Genomic DNA, 24,005 nt, shown 5'->3' on the forward strand with positions numbered 1-24,005 from the left:
TGTTCAACAAAACGCTGTTTAAACACCCGACATTTTTAGCCATAAAATGTTAATTTGGGTAAAAGCATTTTTTTTTTTTTATCATGAAGCAAGTAAGTCGACTTCATATATGTGTGTGTGTGTGTGTGTGTGTGTGTGTGTGTGTGTGTGTGTGTGTGTGTGTGTGTAACGTATATCTCTCAGACTTATCCTTCTATCACTCAGCTCCATCAAGTTTTTGGTGTCCACATCCGCATCCACTGTTTCCTACCCCCATTCATCCACCACTGCATCCACTCTATCCTCCTCTAGGGTCCACCCCATTCATCCACTATGCCAGGCAGTCTCTAACCACGCTCATATATATATATATATTATATTTTTATTTTGCTTTGTCGTTGTCTCCCGCGTTTGCGAGGTAGCGCAAGGAAACAGACGAAAGAAACGGCCCAACCCACCCCCATACACATGTATGTACAAACACGTCCACATACGCAAATATACATACCCATACATCTCAATATATATATATATATATATATATATATATATATATATATATATATATATATATATATATATATATATATATATATGTATATGACACTCGAGCCCTTAGAAGAACTTTATAAGCTACAATCATAGACCAACACAGGGTAGAACGTCTGTCTCAAGGAAGGCTGATAAAGGCGAGCCGAGCCACAGACAAGGTCGTAGAGATGATGATGATGATACGGTGAAATCAGGCCAGAGTTTGAACCCTCTATTTGTAGAGGGCTGGCAGAAGCTCCATCCTGTTACCAGAAAGTCGAAAGAATTGTTTTAAGAAATGATGTATTCCCCAAACAGTGACAAAACCGCCTTTAACAGTGAGAATAAGGAGATGTTTTGAAGTGATATCTATACCATATATTAGCCCGAGGTCGAGTTTAGCTTCATAATATAAGTAATATCTAATACAGATCTCATGGAGAGAGAGAGAGACGGCATTTCTCTATGTTGGAGATCCCGTCTCATCACATAAACAAAAGGGGAAGTTCCTCCTAACAACTGGGTATCTTGAGGTTATCTATTACGTATCAACTTAGCAGTGCATCGATTGGAAGAAATCCCAAAGGTAGGTGGCGTACCAGGGGTTGGTGGTATGTTCCAGGGGTACGTAATGCGTTCCAAGGGCTGGTGGTGTGTTCCAGGGGTACGCGATGCGTTGCAGAGGCTGGTGGTGTGTTCCAGGAGTAGGATGTGTGCTCCAAGGGTATGTGATATGTTACATAGGTAGATGGTGCGTTCCAGGGGCGAGTGGTGTTTTCTGAGGGTACGTGATGCGTTCCAGGGTTAGGTTTTGTTTTCCAGAGGCAGATGGCGCGTTCCAGAGGTAAGTAGTGCTTTCCAGGGGTAGATGGTGTGTTTCAAGGGTAGATGGTGAATTTCAATGGTAGGTGGTGTGTTCTAGGGGTAGATGATGTATTCCAGGGGAAATTGATATGTTCCAGGGGTAGGTGGTGGGTTCCAGGCGTAGTTGATGTGTTCCTGGAGCAAGTGGTGTGTGTATTCCAGTGGCAGGCGGTGCATCCCAGGGGTAGCTGGTGTGTTCCAGTGGCAGGTGGTGTGTTCCAGTTGGTGTGTCTCTGGTTTAACATGAATCGTAATATTTCAATAGATGTCATTCGCCACATGGGTATGTCATCAAACGACACAACACAATTACTCTGATAATCATCTGTACACACGAAATTTATTGCTTTACAACACGTAATGCATCTTTTACAAAATAATTAGCTACTTCCAGCCGTTCATGATTTACTAAATCGCTCAGTTATCTCTCACGAAGACACGAGTTACGAAAGATGTAAAGAAATGCTTCTATAGGAACAGTCGCAGTGGCTGGTATAAAGAGCTCAACGAAGAAACAAAAGACTTCACAGAACGTTAAACAAATCCAACAAAAGGTGCAGAAACAATGGCAGTATCCGAGAGGTGTCCTTGAATGTAGACCTTCCTCATCCCCTATTCATAAATAGGGAACCATAAACAGGTAATTACTAAGCACCTTAGTTCTTAATAACACCATCATCATCCCTAGGGGCGGTGGTTCTTCACCATCAGCGTCACTGGAGGTGTGGCTGGGTCGATTCGTGCCTCCTGCCGAGATTACATAAAGCCATATACACACCACATAACCACCGCCCTTACCCTAATGACTACCTGTTTGTAATCACACTCAAACATGAACGAAATTTTGATTAATGGGTCGTCTCTCAGACCCCTTCTGAAAACGTTCACACGTTCCCTTTGTAGCAAAATACAACTGAACACGTGAACAAAGCCCCGTGAAACACGGCTCTGTGGTGAGGTCAGCTGGCTGTAAGGGTAACCATTATCTTAGCGGAGGACTGGTATTACTGCCTGGGCTACGGTGAAGCTCCCTGGCCAGCACTGCTGGTCGGGGTGGCACTGCTGGCAGATGATCCTCCTCATGAGGCAATGGTAGGAGTGTCCTGGTCCTAGTGTAGTTGATCAGACCCTGCGGTGGTGTAGGTGTTAACGTTCCTGACCATGAGAAGTTCACGGACCGCCTGGGTTCGAGCGCAAAGGTTCGAAGCCTGGTTGCTGCAGTCGGTCCGCAGTCAACCCAGCTGTTCATTCTACCCAAGGTATTGGTCGATGAAATGGTTGCCTGGCTTAGACTAGGGTATTATACCTACGTAACTATATAGCGTTAATGAGATAGCCATGATTAGGGCATTCAGCCGCCAGTGCCGTCCCAGCTGATATAAAACCTTTATCAATATCATACAGTTAAATCCACGAAGAGGATAGACTTTGATCAATTCAGAGGCAGATTTAAATCCATGTAGCGGATAGAGAAAGATCCTCACGTATTCTGTGGGACATTTCACTTATCAAACAGTAAGGTCTGCACCGCTCATCCAGTTTCTAAGTTCACAAAACAAATTCCTAAGTCCACATGCACCAACCCGCTACGAGTTTGTAAGTTTGTTAGGGCTTTGGTCACTGCTCAGTTCATAAAATTCATATCAAAGTTCATAAAATTCATATCAAATTCATATCATCTTTTTAAAAGCGTTCCAGAGGTAGGTGGAGTGTTCCAGGGGGAGGTGGTGCTTTCCAGGAGTAGGTGATGCTTTCCAGGGGTAGGTGGTGCTTTCCAGGAGTAGGTGGTGTTTTCTAGGGATAGGTGGTGCATTCCAGGAGTAGGTGGTGCATTCCAGGGGTAGGTGGTGCATTCCAGGGGTAGGTGGTGCGTTCCAGAGGTTGGTGGTGCGTTCCAGGGATAGGTGGAACTGGTCAATTCTCTTTTTTCATCTCCCCTTCATTCAAAAGTTACCATGTGGAAGAAGATATTCATTGTTTTCTAAGCATTATACAAAAAAAAGCATTCTGCTTTTCCACCGGACGAAAGAACGTACACAAGAAAAATTATATAAGGTAATAAGGAAGCTTCGGACAAAGGATAAAAAGTCGACGGAAATTTTTCTCCGAATGATAAAAGAAAAAATATTCAAAAACACACACACACACACACACACACACACACACAAAAAAAAAAAAATCACGGATACGATTTTTTTCCCCTCCCCCTCCGCTTCGAGCAGGAAGGTATAACGTTCAATATGAAGAGAAGTCTATTGCGAGGGACGCCACAGCCGCTCAGCCCTGAAACGAGTCCGCACAAAAGTTTTTCCTTCGAGAGTTGAAGAAACACTGGATTGGACGTGGGGGAGAGAGAGAGAGAGAGAGAGAGAGAGAGAGAGAGAGAGAGAGAGAGAGAGAGAGAGAGAGAGAGAGAGAGGTGGTGAGAGAGAACTTCCACCAGCGTCGTATGTTACCAGTGGAGCCACAACTTAGAGTATTCCCTTAACGCGTGGTACTTGATTAGGCCCGGCCTCCACCCACACACACACACACACCCACCCATACACACACACACACACACACACACACACACACACACACACACATACACACACACATCATGGACTCTCGCTGCGCTGCATCGTCGCCGCGTCTTCACCACCGCCGCTATGCAGCCTCACTCTCTATACACCGTCGTTGTTTTCACCACACCTATGTCACCACAACACGGGTGTCGTTACCACGTTACCAAAACTGCATATCTTCGCTGTAGCGCCGCCACCACCACACCACCAGCATCTTCACACCTGTCCCCTACCCTTCCGAACGTAGCAATTCTATCCTTCCTTCCTTGGGAAACCATTATACTGGTTTGCATATTCAATAACCCCCATTACAACGCTCACACAAGTCTCGTTATACATTTCCGGCAACACTTTAGAGAGTCATGCAGAAGCCCGAGCGAAGTCGACGTTGCGTATGAAAGCCGAGATGCGTCCGCTGCAAAGCTGACACACACAATGTACTCACTCCGAGCGCGACGGAGAAACAAATACACCGCCCAGAACACGGAAGATGTACAGCATACCGTCCACAACACAGCGGAAACCATACTGTCCACAGCACTCAGAGCTACCCTACCACACAATGCTCTACACTTCAGCATTACATCTGACGATAGGCAACACCCCAGACACCCCTACACCACTATCCTGTACACTCCAGACGCCCTACCACACAATCCTCTGCACTCCAGCATTTAAATCTGACACTGCGCAACAAAGCAAGTCTGTCCTTGCATTACTTTCACTAATAAGTGACCCATATTTTTTTTTCTACCTCTACAATGACTTAGTCTCCATCAATGAGTAGGTTTATCATGCAGGCAAAGTAGAGTAATCTTCGATGTATTTCTGCCTACCTCAAATATATATCACGGAACATTTTCCACTTAACTCCACAGAGTTCAGCAGCATAATCTCTCAGGCAGATATGATGTTAATTCCATGACTAGACTCGACCCTTACACCTAACCTGGATGTCTCATCAAGTTGCTAAAATCTGACCTTATATGACCCAGCCAGACGTCCGCAGGTAGGTGATCCTGACCTTCACCAAGGGAGGTCTATCGTCTCAGATACTATTCACCAATCAACGGCGTTTTTCTTTTTTTTCAATCCTGAAGGGACCTCTCTTTACTGACCTTGGCCACTGTCACTCAAATAGTTATCCTCCGCTGCGTGGTCAGCCTAAGATACAACACGTAGATAACCGGGGGTCATCCCATCTCCTTCATGCGAGCACTTTGCTTGCCTCAGATGACAAGAGCGTCGCCCTACCACCTGAATACGTCTTTGCATTGTGTCTCTGACCTATCTCCCTCGAAAGGAACCCACCATCGGCAGTAGCGTCCCCACGGTGACGGAAAAGACCCAGCGGGACCTCGCCGTAATCCACCTCCCGCCACACCAACCTCCTCCTGCAGCACAGCTCAACTATACCTCCTTCCGAAGGGCGGAAAATGGGCAACGTCCCCCTTTCCCTGTTCCCGCACACGCAGCACAGCTACGGGACTTCGGCAACCGCTTCCTCCATTCTGCGGCAACCGCTTCCTCCATTATGCGACAGCTCCACGAGCTTCGGCAACGACCCAGTTTCTTACGCATCCCTCAGCTCCTGCTCCTGCTCTTGCATCAGCTCCACGGGACGCTTGCCTCTCTCCCTTCGCCTCAACTCGCCTCGCCCTCAGCTACGTCACCATTATACTCATCCAATAAAGCGGTGACGTGTGCTCATCTCTCAGTCCATCACCAGCACAGACAGAGATGTGAGACGCCCAAGAAAGCCCGCCTTCAGAGCATCACCGCTCTACCTTAAGTGTTACTGTCCTGCCTTAAGAACGTCATTGTCCTGCCTTAAGAACATCACTGTCCTGCCTTAAGAACGTCACTGTCCTGCCTCAAAAACGACACTGTTTTGCCCAAGGGGCGTCGCAAGTTTGCCTCAGGGGCGTTACTGTCTTGCCTGTAGAACGTCACTGTCCAGCCTTATGAACGCCACTGTCCTGCCACAAGCGCGTCACTGTCCTTGCTCTGAAGAGCCCTCGTCAGCCTGAGTTACTGTCCTTGTCATGGTTCGGGGGAGGAAGCATCCAGGGGATTGTGGCCACGCATGGCAATCTCAGTTTTTCTTTTTGGGCAAATTTTTCTTACTCTGGTATTCTCGACGAGCATCCAGAGGAGCAGGTGAGTGGGGGGTGGGGGCGGGGGAGAGAGAGAGAGAGAGAGAGAGGTGGATAGGGGGGCAAAGCACGAAGCAAAGATAGATAGAGAGAGAGAGAGAGAGAGAGAGAGAGAGAGGGAGAGAGAGAGAGAGAGAGAGAGAGAGAGAGAGAGAGAGAGAGAGAGAGAGAGAGAGAGAGAGAGAGAGAGAGAGAGTGGAGGGATCAAGGCAGGAAATGTTTTAGAGCAAAAATAATACTGATTAATGTATATCAAAGACTTATAACCTCACCATCATCTGCACCATCTTGCCCTCCCTGCCCGCTTGGCTCTCTTGCTCCCACAGCTTTTCCTAACTTATCACGGTAATGACCCTCCGTAATACACTGTCCTCGCTAATACTTCGCCCGGATTTTCCCCAGCAGATAACGACGTTAGTAAACATGGTCCACCTGGTTAGGGACATCAAACGTTCCATGGGAGCAGCTTTCTCCATATTTCTGCCCCAACGTCATCGCTAATATTTCAATGTCGTATTTATTTTCCCCACTTCTCCATTCGTCCTCCCGAGGGCAAGTGTTACTCCAGACCAGACGATGCCTTCGTTGGTGGTTCAAGTCTTGGATAACTTACTCTGTCGACCCCCATTCAGTCTCAAGTCTACAATGACTCATTCTGAGGCCACTGAGGCCTGAACTTCGACCGTACCAGCCTGACGGGAATAGCTCTGTCTAGATAGCAACACGGGGAGCCATGGCACGTAGGCGTCAACACGGTCCCATCTCGTCGTGAGAGGTCAGAGTGTAGACGCTATGCGGCCGTGTGTGGAAGAACCACACACGACTACCCATTACTCCGTGAGACAGACGGTATTGCTGTGTGCCGAGGGAGGGGAGGGCCTCGTGAGCGATGGTTAGGTGGACGGGGGTCGGTCAGTGTAGCACGAAGCATAGCAATTGAGGGGGAACTGCACCCTCCGACCATGGGAGCGCCACACACCACCACCTACCACCACCAGACACACATCGCCACGGAGCATTGCAATGTGCACCTCATCCTCCAATGCTGAGGACGCCAGAGCTCAATCGTGTACCTCCTTCAGTTACTGTCAGTTCGTGTTCACCCGAGTCAGAGCTTCTGTCACACACACACACACACACACACACACACACACACACACACACACACACACACACACACACACAAACATACATACATAAAGAGGTAACAGTTACACACAAGCCTGGAGCGGGCCTGCAGCATGGGTTCGAATCCTGGGCGCGGCAGTCTGCCCAACGCCCAACCAAGGCGTTCGTATCGCACCTTAGAGTGGGTTGATAAATAGGTACGTAACTGACACTGGAACACTGGAATGAGCGTATATATATATATATATATATATATATATATATATATATATATATATATATATATATATATATATAACGTTAAAAAGATGCCCTTAATTAGGGCATTCTGTTGCTAGTGTCTCCACAAGTAACAGGTAAGACAAGTGTAGGAGGTAATCAGGACCAACATGTGAAAAGACCTGAGATAGATATTGTTAAAGGAGATAACGTAATCGAGAAGAAAATAGAATTATGCAAATGATCATGAATCCGGGGTGAAAATGAGGCACAAAAGAGACGAGGAAGGAATCGGGAGGGCTATGAGGGGCTTGCAGCCTGGGGAAATTCCACAAGAGCTGAGAGACCCATTGAGGATAGGTACTTCGAGAAGGGGGAAAAGAAGGAATACATGAATGAAGCGCGAAATGACAGTAATGTGAGATGGAAAAAAAAAAACACACACACACTAGAAAACATCGTTAAGAAAACGTCATGACGTTCAAGACAACGAAAAAGAAAATGGAGAAACAAAACAGCAGGATGAAGACCATATGTGTGACATCAAGTACAGAGATACTCAAAAGTGAGGTGCCAAGTAGGACCAGGTCAGGTCAGGTCAGCTAGTGAGGCAGTGAGGCTGATAAGGCACAGGGGCAGCACGGAGGCCTACAATATATAAAAAAAAGGACTTAAACACATGATAACCGAACGTAAGGAAGTCATGAGGGAGATAAATGAAGACATGAGTGACAAAATGTAAAACAAACTCAGAATAATGGTTATGGATGCATGAAGTCCGATGGCAACACACATGTGCAACAAGGGAAGACACTAGATACAATAGCACTGTGAGAGAGTAACAATGACGCTGGAGCCAATCTTAAAGGAGGAGTCTGAGCGAACCTGAGGAACATATGGTGGTGATGGCAAGGGAAAAACATCTACCTGCAAAAGGTTAGTCTCAGAAGAGAGTATAAGTTGCTGGAGAGTAATGAGGCTGCCAAACAAACTTATTCGTCATGAAAGAGCCAGCAGAACTTAAGATGAAGGGAGGAGTTTGAAAAGAAAGGAAGAAAAGAACAAAATAATCAAGAAAACACACGAAGGAGGTAAAGAGAAAACGGAGACACAAGACACTCGCGTCTGTAATGTGTTTACTGAAACTTAGGCGAATGAGCAATAGACGGGCAAAGAGCCGGAGTTACAGACCGCCACACCACGGGATATCAAACAGGACAGCAAGTGAGCGCTTCCATGGCATAGTGTGACAGAGAGGAAGTAAGGTAAGGAAGGAGACAGGAGCTGGGGAATGAGGATTCATTTCATATTCCCCTTAGGAAGACGACCGTCGGGACGCTGACAATGAAATCCTGATGAGCTGCTCGCGTCTCACAGCTGAAGCTCTCGAGGCGAGACTTACGAAAATGGAAGACTCATGTGTAGGGCACAGGGTGTACGGCAGCAAAGGAATACGGGAGGACGGACTTGAAGAGGTCTTGGCCCTCGAAGTACGAGACAAACTGAGGTTTCAAGAGCAACTGGTGGATGATGACACCTTCGAGAAGTGGTTAGCGTTGCTAATCGTGATGCAGTCACTTGGGGAACGAGCGCATAGGTTCCAATCCTGGTTGCGGCACTCTGTCCTCAGTGAACCCAGCTGTTCATCTTGCTTTTGTGGCTGCTCGATAACTTGGTTACCTGGCTTAGGCTAGGATATACATATTCATATATCGCTAATGAGATGGCCTAGATGAGGGCATTCAGTTATCCTCAACGTCTAAGCTAACAAAAAAAATAAAAAGTACTTGAAAAAAGGCCTGAATCATCATTTTCATATGTGATCCTCGCCCCTCAAAAAAAATCGAGGATTCGGATTAAAAGTTCTACGAAACTAACGAAGACTGAGCCGTGCTATTACAAGAGGTCGTAACGACACAAGTCCTACTCGATGAGGGAGACGTTTTAATCATGTGGGAACCTGAACGATACAGGAAATCGATGGGGGTAAAAAACAGTTAAGTCAGCATGGAAGAATGTGAGACAGGGTTTAGATGGCGCTGAGATCTTTCTCTACCAACATGCCACTGAACACTGTAAATGTCAGAAGGGCTGGTAAATCTTTAACACACACACACACACACACACACACACACACACACACACACACACACACACATATTTGCCCAAGGTAGAGCAATCATCATCAGTTTGGTAAACACAACTGAAGAGACCCAGATTTGCTAGACGAGGTCAAATGGCAGGCAACCGAAGTTAAGCCCGCCCGAAGTTAGGGAGCTAAGTTACGGGGACGGGATGGCAGCCTTCGACCCTTCTCAAGTTAGGAGCTGGAAGGACAAGGGGAGACATGATTACAACTTCCAGCTTCCTTAATCGGTTTGATGGTGGCGATAGTGAGGGTTCTTCGAAGAGGAGAGGATGCGATCCTGCGGAGGAACACGAGAAATTAGACCTGGTGAGATTCAGGAAAAGATGTGGAGACCTACCTATTCCAGCTGAAGTAATGGGCGAACGGAACGAGTAAATACAAGTCGATTGAATTAACCGAAGTCAAATGTTGAAGATACACGAGGAGAATAAAACACACAATTAAAAGTAAAGACACTAATAGAGGAAAGAAGTTAAGAACTGGTATCCCCAAGTGTTTGAAACGTTCTCCGCATACGCACAATTAACGTAATCACGCCAGGAACATACGTAAAACACATACCCACAAACGCTCACGCGCGCGCGCACACATACACACACGCACACACGGACACACGCACGCATACACGGTGTATAACGACGATAAGAACCATCAAAACCTAAAAAGTTCGATGTTGATGACTGGGTCGGTGAGGCCCCCCCAGCAAAGTTAGGCGCAGGAGACCAAGAGAGGAGACGAGAGTAAGGGCATCAGGACGGCGCTCACACAGACCTGAAGGGAGAGACGAACAAAGAGAGACGAAGGTGAGAGACGGTGGCTACGGCGGCACAGGCAGGCGGGCGGAAGTTGTGTGTGTGTGTGGGAGGGAAGGAGTGAGGACAAGAAAGATGACGGGTATACAGCCCGGTTAAGGAAAAGCTGGACACGAAGGATGAGAGGACAAAGGATACGGTCTCTGGCTACAGGGGATTAACACAGAAGGGAGGCAACTAGGACTGACTCGGGGCTGGGAAGGAGTGAAACAGATTGGGACGGTGGGAGGGAAGGGAAGGGTCGGATAGATAGAACATGGCGGCCCTAGAGACATGGCAACAAGGAGCTTGAATTACCGCGTCTCTCCACCACTTGACCAGAATAACAGTGGACGTAACACCCTCCCATTTCCACTGTGGCAGTCCAACGCACCAGTTAAAGATGTCCGCCTCTGTCTGTGTGAGGTGAAGTAGGAAAGGCTCAACACAAGAGTTGCGTCCTCCACTTATCATCTCCTTACTTCCCTCCGACACTTAATTGTCTCTCCTCGAGGCATGTAATCGCTAATTAGGGACGCCAGTCTTTTCTAACAACGACTGGAGTTTTAAAGTCGTGACCCAAAGTTCATGTGGTATCTTGAGAGGCTGCCTGATGGTGGCTCTTAACATTCCAACTCAATTTCGCTTAATAAGTAATCATTCGAGAACCTTGGTTCGGAATACTTAACTACACTTAATCTAAAAATACAAACACGTAGGATTACTGGGTTTAAGGGGCAGCGCACTAAGATGGGGGAGAGGAAAGAAGGAAACGGGAGTGAGAAACGAGGGAGAGAGTTTGGCTAAGTTTGGAGTGTGTGGGTGGTGTTGGTGGGCCGAGTTGCGGAGGGATGGTTAGTCTTCTCGAAACTTGTCATGAACTTCTCCAGAAGTCTTTAGCCCCAGTACACATTCATCAGGCTCTTATACAGAACTGCGTGGAGAACGAAAACGTCGACAGCATCTGCATCTTAAGCGGAGGCAATCATTCACAAAATTGAGACGGCGTTCTTACCTCTGGTCGACGGGAGGAAGATGATGGTCCATCTGTCCCCCTCTCTCTCTCTCTGTGCCTCCCGCCCATACACCCACACGGTCGGCCGGTGTAAACGAATAATACAATCACCTCCCGTCGTAATGTAATTCCTAACCGAATTTTATTGCGGCTATCACAACTTGAGTGTCTGCCAGGACAAGTATTGATTTTAAAGGATGAACTTGCCAGCACCACGGACTCCTGCGGCCAAGTCCTCGAGTTGTGTGTGCTTGGCGAGGCAACCGAGGTGGACGCCACACCTCCTCCTCCTCTTCTTCCCAACCCCGACGACTCCACTAAGCTAAAAGCTTTCATCTCCGTCTGGCGTCCATCGATAACACCAGGGGTTTACGTAAAGTCGGCCCTTTAGAGAGACACTTCTCTCTTCCCCTCCCGTAGTAAAATGTTTTGCTACGTGTCTCAGGTTGTCAGCTTCAACTAGAGGTAAAACACCAACACCCCGCCCTCTGCAGCCAGCCACCCGCCCGCCTATCGTACTCTCACGCTAGACCTGCGCCTCTGCCCCACAGCCCGCCTGTCGTCGCCACACACACACACACACACACACACACACACCTAACCCACCTATAAATCAGGCCAGCGAGATTGATGACCTGATATAAACTGAGAAATATCGGTCATAATGATGATAAAGCTGTTGGACGGGATTGACGTTCGTCGGTCGGTGCTACCAGCGGTCCCTAGTTAGGCAGAGTGCAGGAGGGGATCGAGAATCATCACACTTGACCAGCCAGCCAGCCAGCCAGCCAGCTAGCCAGCCAGCAGCCGTGACCTTAACCTCCCCAGTGTTCGACAAGTCCCCTCAGTCATCACTACTGGCTTGCATGACACCACTGGGAGACATAAGGAACAAATTGGGACTGCCACAGTCGACGTTGTATTGTCAGGTCTCAGCGGAGAGGAGTGGCTAATCTAAAGAAAAAAAAGATACGATAATGAGTGACTTTTACTCATTCCCGACTGCAGTTGTCTCTGATCTGCTGCGTAACGTCTCTAGTCGTTCCTACAAACCTATCTTTTACGTCCTGCCCTCACGCTACCGTCTCCTCCTACGGGAAAGAACGCCTCCCAGTAGCGTGTGCGTGAGGGTGAGCGTCCCTCCCGGAGGAGGAGGGAGGTCGTCTACCCTTCAACGTCGTGAAAATTAATGAGAGGCTTGACCGCGCGCCGCCCTATCACACCATCCTAGTGATATCAGTGATATCTCGCTAGATTTTATGACGTCTTTTACGAGTCTCTCCTCCATCAGAGCCATAAGTGATTTAGCTCTACTGTTCAGTATGTGGCTGGAGCCCATGAATAATGAACGAGTTAGTTACTGCTCCTCGACATCAAAGCACCTAACAATTAGGCTCCTCCGTCTGGGGGACCTATTTCTAGAGGCACTGTTGTTTCCTGTCATCCTTTCGACGTCGAATTCTGGCGCATGCACGGCTTTACCTCTGAATGAACCCTTTGATATTGAAGTTCCTTGCCAACATTAATGATACGTAACACTTAGACTTAAGTAACTTCTTATTTCAAGACTTAGAAATAAGTACTGCCATACGTCGGGTAAAATTAGCAGCCCTGAGAAATGGCAAAGGCTTTTTACTTTGAGAGAGAGAGAGAGAGAGAGAGAGAGAGAGAGAGAGAGAGAGAGAGAGAGAGAGAGAGAGAGAGAGAGAGATAACACTAAGACTTGAAAGGTACGAGACTAAACCTCTGTTGGCACAACCCATATGATCATACTAGATCCCGAATGAGGTGGGAGGGGGGAATAAAATCATGTCCTTCTTGACATCGATGTCCACTTCGAAACTCAGGCGGACCGGGCGGTGAGCCCTTACCTTTGTGAGATGAGCCAAAACACGCAATCAGCCTGCACCACGATGATAAAGACAAGCGTACCACAGTGTTAAAGAAACCATGAGTGCTTGAACTTTAAAATCCTAATATTCTTGCGAATAAATATGGAGGAATACATATATGTGTTGTACAACTTTGCTGGCATTCATAGTAATGATTTTGTGCTGTTCCAAAGCGTAAGGAAAACGAGAAGAAATATGAAGGCACGATCTTTCTTTCTTTAAATCTGTTATCTTGGAATTTCCTTCATAGCATCAGTGACGCTTTGTGTCTTACATCGTGAAAGATCGCGCCGGAGTGGCACGCAAAGAGCGAGATTTAATCAAATGAATTTCTCTTAAATTCTCCGCATTCGCCGAAGTCATAAAGAAAACGGAATCGTCATGAAACCCCAAGAGAGCTTCGGGAGAGGAGCGGAGGCGCTCGCTGTGTGCGCCGGGCTCATGGTCGAGACCTAGGGGGAGATCTGGAAGCTCAGATGTACCTCTATAATACCCACCAGGATGGGACGACGACCTGGGGGAGATCTGGAACCGGAGGCTCTTTATAATCACCACCAGCAGGATGGGACGACGACCTGTGGGAGCCGGTGGCTCTTTATGATCACCAGCAGGATGGGACGACGACCTGTGGGAGCTGGTGGCTCTTTACACCACCTTAAGGATGAGGAGACGACAAGGGGGATATATACGGCTGGTAGACCCTCTACAACACCACCAGGATGAGACGAGGGCGAGACGATGGCCTAAGGGATGTGAAGCTGGTAACTCCTTGTTATGACGAGATGATGACCGTATAATTTGGAAGATCAATGTTTTAGGAAAATGGCGACAATCTAAGGCTTCAGGTCGTTTATTCGAAAGATAACGTTTTCGTGGCAACCTATACGAAACTTAGATTTCCAGTTGGGAGAGCCCAAAACTCTCAAGTAAACTGACAGGCCACCGAATTAGCTTTCAGCCTGAATTATCAATCCCTAAAATTATGTGTGTGAGTTTGACCTTATCTTCCTGGATGGGTAGAGCCTATTGCTCTTGCAAAGAACTGGGAGCTCGTCTGCTGAGGTGGGATTGCACTGGGAACACTTTGGTTGCAATAGGCAGGTGGTGAATGTTGATGGTCATGAGACAGCCGGTGATTATTCTAAGTGCTCTGCTTGGTGTAGTTTGCAGCTTTGTTATATATATATATATATATATATATATATATATATATATATATATATATATATATGCGTAAAATCCTCACATTCAGGACTTGAAGCGGTGGTCGAAGAGGAGGAGACACTTGCTAGCGTTTAGAAGAACTGGCCTTTCACACGTAATCGAATACTAGTTCGTCCTCTGAGACCCGGCGCAGCCTATACCAGGATGAGTGTGATATTCGATTACGATCCAGTAAATGAGTTCCTTTCAGTACTTGGCAGCTTAGTGGCGTGTCTCCTGTCTCCCAGTCTCTGGCTGGTGGTTTTAGTCCTCTCTCTCTCTCTCTCTCTCTCTCTCTCTCTCTCTCTCTCTCTCTCTCTACATATATATATATATATATATATATATATATATATATATATATATATATATATATATATATATGAATATATATATTATCCCTGGGGATAGGGGAGAAAGAATACTTCCCACGTATTCCCTGCGTGTCGTAAAAGGCGACTAAAAGGGAAGGGAGCGGGGGGGGCTGGAAATCCTCCCCTCTTGTTTTTTTTTTTTTTTCCAAAGAGGGAACAGAGAAGGGGGCCAGATAAGGATATTCCCTCAAAGGCCCAGTCCTCTGTTCTTAACGCTACCTAGCTAACGCGGGAAATGGCGAATAGTATGAGAGAAAGAAAAGAAAAAAATATATATATATACATACACACACATCATGAATTTGTATATATCTCGCCATACCTGTACATTTTACCTCTAGACACACTTCACCCATGATCTCATGGATTCTAATCCTGCAACTCTGTCTGAGGTGCCTTAATTATCCCCTGGCTTACCTGAGGAGCCAGCTGCTGTTGCCACTCGCAGGTGCACAGCTGGCGATGCACGATAGCAATTTACACTCACGATTTTACAAACACAAGAGAAAATGAACAATGACACACCAAGAATAAAAAAAACATAAACATAAACAGGGACATTATATGTATGCTGATGTGTCAGCTGATAAAGAGAAAAATAGTGAGGAATATATGAATACATGAGAGATATAAAGAGATACAAACACGAACATTATAGGTTAAGTGTGATAGGAGATAAAAAAGATAAGGGATACGAAATACATGAAACTCGTGAACAGGCAAAGATAATTGGAAATGTAATCAAGGACCAGAATAAATAGAAATATATTATCTAGTAATTATAACCTTAGATTACAATATATATATATATATATATATATATATATATATATATATATATATATATATATATATATATATATATATAGGGATTAGACATGTCTGAAAGACTATACGCTTTATGTACGTGGCGTATATCTGAATTTTGAACATGTTGAGATATTTACAGAAAAAAAACCTGTGGCGTATCAGAGTCAACGTCAGGTGTACTGTGCCACACACCAGCAGGACGCAACACCCCAGAAGACTGCAATACACCCGCACCCTGGTGCTTCCCATGTCTGAATGGCTACAGAATAATGGAAGACCTCGTGCTATTGCCTTTCAACCAGCCACCGCGAGACATGTCTAGTTCCCTGAGCTACGATTAACTTACTTGCTAATACATACATATATATATATATATATATATATATATATATATATATATATATATATATATATATATATATATGACAATAAACTTACATATTATACAAGATACCATAACATATGAACACTGAGAAATGAAACGAAATATATTTGAGAAAAAAATATTACGAAAATACACGTAAAAAATAAAAACCACACACACAAAACATTCCATAAAAGAAAACGAACACGAAGAACCACTAAGGTAAAAAAAAAAGAAAGTCATCATGAGATGTTTCAGACGCCGGAGACCACCTGTGACTATGACCAAAAAGGCACACAGTACACCCAGGTGTTGATGTGTGTGAGACAGGACGCATTCTGGTCCTAGTGTAGTACACAGTGACGGTGTAGTGGAGGGAGGGAAGCGCTTCGACACACAACACACCCTGGGTGGTGGTGGTGTTGTCTGGCCACAGAGGACGTAAGAGACTACGTAACATGCACATAGTAAGTAAGTTACTTATGTAATGGAAAACAACATCACATTTACTAATATATACATGCTGCTCTCTCTCCCTCTCTCTCTACGTCTAATTTTGCTCTCTCTCTCTCTCTCTCTCTCTCTGTATATATATATATATATATATATATATATATATATATATATATATATATATATATATATATATATATATATATATATGTATTTATATATATCTTTTCTTTTTCTTTTAAACTATTCGCCATTTCCCGCGTTAGCGAGGTAGCGTTAAGAACAGAGGACTAGGCCTTTTTTGGAATATCCTCACCTGGCCCCCTCTGTTCCTTCTTTTGGAAAATTAAAGAAATATATATATATATATATATATATATATATATATATATATATATATATATATATATATATATATATATATATATATATACACACACACAGACAGACACACACGTGTGTGTGTGTGTGTGTGTGTGTGTGTGTGTGTGTGTTAAGGGATGGAGGTAAAACACGTGTATTCAGTTTGGGTAAAACATGGGTTGGCAATACCGTAGAGGTTTTTCGATACACAAGGTAAGTTGTCAAACGTGCATGAAGAAGATCTGGGGAGGACCCAGGAAAGACCTGGGGAAGACCAAGAGAAGATCTACAGAACACTTCGGCGGGACATGGGGAGGACTTAGGGAAGACCTCAGCAAAACCTGATGAGACCTGGGAGAGGAAATGTGGAGGACCATGAATGGTCTTAAGTTTGAAAACAGACCATGCATTTTGTGGAACGATAGACTGGAACATACGACATATCAATGTGGGTTTATAGGCCCCCTTCGGTCCTGCATCAACAATGCGTGGGTGGAGAGGGTAACGATATATGGCTGCATAGCCTTCTGCTGAAACCCAGGTGGATAATGCTAAGTAGCACTTTGATGATAATCAAGGTAGGACCCGTTACAAAACGTCTTAACTAAGTAGCAGCTCAATAGGAATTTGTTACTGATGTTTTCAAAATGTGAAAGAGCTCTAGAATCTATCGGTACACTGATGGTATTAACTGCTACTTATGTGGGTATGGCGAAATATACGAATGAGAAGATCCAAGATGAAATGTGTTACGTCAGAATTCATGTTGAATAGGATCGGCCTCAGTTAAGCAAATTAAATCCTATTTTGAGCTTCAAGGTTATAGCATAGTTCTTTGAGGCGTACAAAACCATGGAATCTGTTTAGACACTTTCAGCGACGATGCAGGAAACAGTTGACGTAACTGCTGCCACACAAGAGTCAAGGACAGCTTAAAGAATAAGGACGAGAGACAGCTGCTGAAACCGCTATCAGACGAGTAGAACACCATGGTATTAAGATCAGAAATGACTCACAATCAGTTTGAGACGGGAACCTCCTGTGATGATGTTTTGAACGCATGAGACTATCAGGTTTCTTGTGTTCCTTATCAGAGAATTCGATTCTACTGTCTTTTCTCAGTCTTGAGACTCATGGCCTTGCACATCGCAGCGTATTACCGCAATACGTATTGATGTGAGGTATCTACAACCCGAGCTACATAGCTAAAGAGAGCAACGACGTGGGTCGTCTGTGAGTATCATCGTATTATGGGGGTGGTGACACGCGTCCACGGATCAGTTCCCCCAACACGACCGAGTCGAGGCGGCACCGTAAGCTAAAGAGAGAGCGGGAGGGAGGGAGGGAAGATCACAGCGTCCGAGCCCCACAGATGTTGAACTGTCAGGAGTTCGCTAGGCAGCCTTCTGCAAATGGAGGTAGTGGCAAATTTTCCACCGTCATGACCTGGTGACGGAGACCGATGACATGAAAGACGGTGAGATATATATCATACCGCGGGAGGAGGTTTGTAGACCCTCCAGCGTCTTGGCAGGGTCGGTGGATGACGAGGATTAATCGTAGTGGAGGTAATGTGCTACGAACGGCAGGAGGATTAGGGAGGAGGCTTTGAAGGGCTACCTCTTAGCTGGGGAGAGTTTTGTTTTTAGAGGAATAAGAAAACCACACAAAAATTACCACCATTTCACAGTGTCACTTTGAGAAGATATGTTTTTTCCTTTTCTTTTTTTTTCTTCATTGCGAATGAAGCTGAGTCCAGCCAGATCCGTCATGAACTGATATATATATCTAAGAGGAACTGATACAATACCTGGAAGAATATTCGTTACGGATGTGTGACCTAAACTTGAATAAGGACTATCATTGTGGTAATTTTATTTAAAGAAGACCGTCAAAGAAAAAGACTGGGAAAACTGTGAGGCCAAAAAAGGATGCCCGAATTGGCGGTTCTGGCCCATGAAGAGAGGCTGAAAATAATGCAATTAACTTCCTCAAAAAAATAGGAGGAAAAGAGGAGGGATCCTATCAAGACTTTTAAGGCTAGCAAGATCCTGAACCAACAAACTGATTTGGATAAGGAGAGATTCTTCAGAGCTGGAGTGGAAAGGACCGAGGGAGGAGGAGGAGGAGGCCTTAAGTGGATACTTAAAAACAAAAGAAAATCTGACGAAGTGATGCAAGAAAATATCTTTTTAAGTAAACGAAAGAATGTCAGTTAAGAGAGCTCAGAGTTGGATTGGAGTATGCAGAAGGACTCTAATTATCCAAACAAGGCTGGGTCGCTAAGTGTTTGAGAGTGGGACGAGACGCGTTCTGCGCACGTCCTATAGGTATGAAATGGGAACTACGTATAGTTTATTGCCCACACACACACGCACACACACACACGCGCACACACACACACACACACACACACACACACACACACACACACACTGGTACACATATATACGCATGCAGGGGGAGAGAGCGGTGCGGCGAAGCAGAGGTGAGCAACACGGAGATATAAAGAAGGCTCTTACCTGGTGGCCTGCAGCTCTTCCTCGTTTTCAGGCAGGTCAGGGAAGCTAGACGGTGGCAGAGAGGAGGATAAGATTGTAGAGATAACACCACAAATCTACAGTCTACATCGCTAAGCCTCTGTCAGTGGGTTTATGGGTCACCACCTCCCACCGCCCGCAGGGGACTACTGACCGTGCAGCTGTGACGCTCACACGACGAGGATGAGGGAGGGAAGGAGGGAGGTAGGCTAATAGGGGAAAAGACGGAGAGGTTATGAGGGTATGGCGGCTAGGCTGAGAGAGGTAGGGAGAGTAAGAGGCGAAGTGGAGTGGCTGTGAGGGGAAGTGGAGATCCTAGGAGGGGACGTGGTGAGAGGAGAGAGGGGAAAAGTTATGAGGCTATGAAAGATGGACAGGAAGGATAGTAGAGGAATCGCAACGAGGTTTAAATGGGTGAGTGGGGCTATGAGAAACGTCCGTAGATCAAGGTATGGAGGGAAGAGAGGCTGTGAGCAAGGGGTATATGTCGGCCGAATCGAAGAAATTCAAGGGGCTACGAAGTAGAAGGTCTCGGGGACTATGACTGAGAGGAGAGGAGGATAAAGCTAAGAGAGTCGTCGATCTTGAAGGACAAGGATGGAGAGAACTCAGGGAAGGGGGTTGTGAGGAAGGAGATGAGGAAGGAGAAGAGGTAGGCAAACAGGACGGTGTGAAGAGCAAGGGTTGAGGACTGACAGAGGAATGATGGGAAGGTTCATGGGGTGAGAGGATGTAGTAAATGAGGGCTTTGAGAGCTGAACGACTGAAGAGGTACTTGAGGGAGCTGGGGCTGTAGATTAGACTCGTAGATTACACAGGAGTGGAGGTGGGAGGCGCTGCCTTGGGGATGGAAGGTAGGGAGTCTAACGTGGGTAGTGAGATCTCTCAGTAGAGGGATGTAAGGTGGTATAAACTGCTATTCATATATATATAAAAAAAATCTAACTCCTTATGGGATGCAACTGCCTTCTCTTTGAACACTACGTTACTACTAAAATGGTCTAAGTACTGTGAATGTCTGCACACGAAAAGACTATATCAGATAACTCAAGACAGGTCAGGCATATAGCATCCACTAGACCTAAATATATAAATATATATATATATATATATATATATATATATATATATATATATATATATATATATATATTCCTAAGGGACCCATTTTGGGAGGGGACATAGGCCAAGCTCAGGTTACCAAGAATAGCAGTAATCTGAGGTGCCGGAGGCTTAACGACCTAGCCACAGCTGCTTATAAGCTAGTAAACATTAAACTAATCACATGTGTGGTGAAGCGACATCAGTACACGGTGTCTTGCAACTCACAGCATGAGAACAAAATGCTACACCGGTGACCACGCAGGTGGAGGACACAATAGGCCATGTTATGAGGGTCATCTCAAGTTCTATAAGTCTAGTATTTGCGAGTTAAACAATAAATGATGATACGACTGCGTGTTATAGCCATGTAGGTGCCCGTGTGACTCTGTGGGTTTGCCTGTGTGAATAACGAATGATATGCGCATGTGTGGATGTTCAGAGAGAGAGAGAGAGAGAGAGAGAGAGAGAGAGAGAGAGAGAGAGAGACATATGGCCCTTTAAAGGAAATATTTGTATTCACGCCAGCATTTAATTTGACGTAAGGAATAAATAGGACCATTTATCATTTACTGCGGCACACGGTGGTGGGATAGGCTATATGCAAAACCATTCATTTTTCTTTTTTTTTCTCTCGTTACCACAAAAAGGGTTTGAAAGTGTAGCCAAACAATGGAATTACAAAACAAAATGTGTAAATACGTTTAACTTTCAATAGAATTCTGCAAAATTAACAATGGAACACCAATGACGGTTTTGGAGGCGATATATATATATATATATATATATATATATATATATATATATATATATATATATATATATATATATATATATATATATATATACATATACATATTCGTTTTTTTCTCTCATACCTGTTCGCACTTTCGCGCGTTAACGAGGTAGCGCCAGGAACAGACGAGGGAATGGCCTCAATTGCTCACACGCATTCCCTAACTGTCATGCACAATACATCATAAACAAACCCTTATTACCCACAACCTCGCACCACAGACCTTTCTGTGGTTTCCCCTCACCGCTTCATATGCCCCAGCTCAGCCCCACTGACAGCACGTCGCTCCCTGTACACCACATCGCTCCAATTCACTCCATCCCTTGAAAGCCTTAGAACCTACTCGATGTTCAGGACCCTATCTAGAATATCCAGGGTTCTTTTTATAGATATACTACTTTCCTCTCCCTTGTCACCGTGGTTACATCCAAACACAAACACACGCACCCTGAGTTTGAGCCTTCGAGGAGGAAAAGCATTCCTCTTGGCCCACAGTCTACGTTTGATCCCATCCTGAGATGATGCTTACATCATCTCGCTTCAGTGGGCCTCGAGATCTGGCATACAAAGTAGCATGGGGGGAGGTACCGAAGAGCGTTCGCCCCCTAATGAATATATAAAAGAAACACCCGACAGATAAGTTATCGTTACGGATGGATCGAAATGTTCAAAATGAACACTGCCACTCCTGTTGTCTTAGCCGGGTTGGCGAGCGCAAATGCGAGAGGCATTTCTTAAAGAAATAAAAAGATTACGATGACTTCTTTGTAGAGTAACTGCTCTTAAAATGAAAATAAGATGTATCATAATTGTTTCAAAATAAAACACAACTACACTGCGTACTTTGTTTTTTTTTTGGACACTGAGAAATCTAGAGAAAATAAAACTGGGCCACCGATGTGAGGCAAAACGCACAATGCTTCGTCCGTTGTGTCATTTCGTTTGAAGCAAAAAGCGTAATGAGACTTCTTTTGTTGGGTGTACCTCACTGCTGATGCATTATGAAGAAAATTACCCAAAGTCCCTTGGAGGCCAAAAATAATAACACGTCTTTGTAAATTGAAAATGTAGAAGGCAATACTGTACTAAAGCATGAGAAATTTTTACAATTTACATTAACATACGACACATTTATCCTCTTCAACATTACGTGAGTAGCTATGCGAATCTGAGGCACTGGAAATGTTCGGTTTTTAACGATTCCTATTTTCAGAATTTTTTTAATGTACATGAAAATGTCACTTACGTGTTGGCATAATTAAACTGTTCAAATCAAGCATAATTTCGACCCTTTTACTCCGTAATTTACATGAAGCTCACTGCTGATTTTCGTCATTCTATTTCGAAAAATGTAAAAGAGAAATGAACTTTATACGACTACGAAACATGAGATGTTGAATGGCACATCTACACCCGCCCCTCATACATGAACAGTCCAGAGACGAAGGTAAGACAGAACGTAATGTTCACGCCTCTATCGTGCATATCCGTGATGGGAAGATGACATACTAGAAAAGAAGCGAAACGAACCTCTGTCATACCACATCTTTACAACGACAGTTCATAGAAACGTAGACATACAGACACACATAGAGACAAAAAAAAAAACGTGTGATCACTTCGTTGTCCACAGAGGTCATGTATCTAGAGGGGAGGAGGGAGATGGGGTGAGGGAGGTGTGGAGGAATGAGGGGTTGGAGAGAAGTGAGGTGTGGAAGGGGGAGGCGTGGGAGAGAGAGGTGGAGGCGGTGGAAGTGTAAGACAGTATTCACCAAGGTTCAGTGCTCTCCCGGGGACACATAAATCCAATGCGGCTCGTGCAGATGCTCAGCTTCCACTGCACAATCTAATTAACAGCCCTCATTAGCAATGGAGATGTAAAAGCCGCGTAGCATGACTGGTTTGACTGCACGAGAACATTTCCAATTCCCTGGCGATGCCTTCGCAAGTGTCACAATATATCAGTGTGGAATATCAGCAATTCTACTTAATGTAGAACGACATTAAAGGACCAGATGCATACGAACACTAGTGTGCATATTTTTTTTCATTGGTCTTGACGTGTTTCACGAACCAATGGCGGGCCATTGACAACGTGATCGGCTGACAAAGTATCTTTTCTCTCTTAAAATAAAAGAAAAAGAAAAAAAAAGCTAAGATACACAGCGATAAAACCCGCATCAAGATCGTTCGAATCATTCCCGTTCGACCGACTCAAGTTATGTCCACACGAAATTTTCAAGTCCATCTGCTCTTCTGAAAGTTCCTAACAGGTTGAAAGATTGGATTTTCGTAATTCAAAAAAAGGAAAAAAAAAAAAAAGGAAATCCTCCGGTGGTGATATCGAGTGAGGATAACATGAGGGGAATTGACATTTTAATGAGGCTGACTCAAGGTTGAAGCCACTTCAAAGATGTGGGTCGACCCGCCTTATGTTGTGCTAGTCTCATGACGATGCCTGCCTGCGGGGGAGGGGAGCCTTTGCGCCTGCTTGCCAGCAGGAGGAGGAGGGACGGCGGACGCGCTAGCCAGCAGGATGAGCGACGGTGGACGCGCCTACCAGCAGAAGGAGGGACGGTGGACGCGCCTAACAGCAGAAGGAGGGACGGTGGACGAGTCTGCCAGCAGGAGGAGGGACGGTGGACGAGTCTGCTAGAAGGAGGAGGGAGGGTGGACGAGTCTACCAGCAGCAGGAGAGGGAGGGTGGACG

General features: G+C 45.3%; 1 protein-coding gene across 4 annotated transcripts in view; it reads right to left on the minus strand.

Annotated features, from left to right (window-relative positions):
• wake (wide awake) overlaps nucleotides 1-24,005 on the minus strand; it is a 744,672-nt gene that overhangs the window by 405,297 nt on the left and 315,370 nt on the right. The window contains exon 2 of one of the 4 annotated variants that reach the window (XM_071671227.1): nucleotides 19,381-19,425. The exons of the other annotated variants lie outside the window; for them this stretch is intronic. Coding sequence (XP_071527328.1) covers nucleotides 19,381-19,425 — 45 coding nt within the window. The remainder of the gene's footprint in view (nucleotides 1-19,380; nucleotides 19,426-24,005) is intronic. 4 annotated transcript variants of the gene reach the window in all.

Source organism: Panulirus ornatus, chromosome 16 (genome assembly GCF_036320965.1).
Source record: "Panulirus ornatus isolate Po-2019 chromosome 16, ASM3632096v1, whole genome shotgun sequence".
NCBI lineage: Eukaryota > Metazoa > Arthropoda > Malacostraca > Decapoda > Palinuridae > Panulirus > Panulirus ornatus.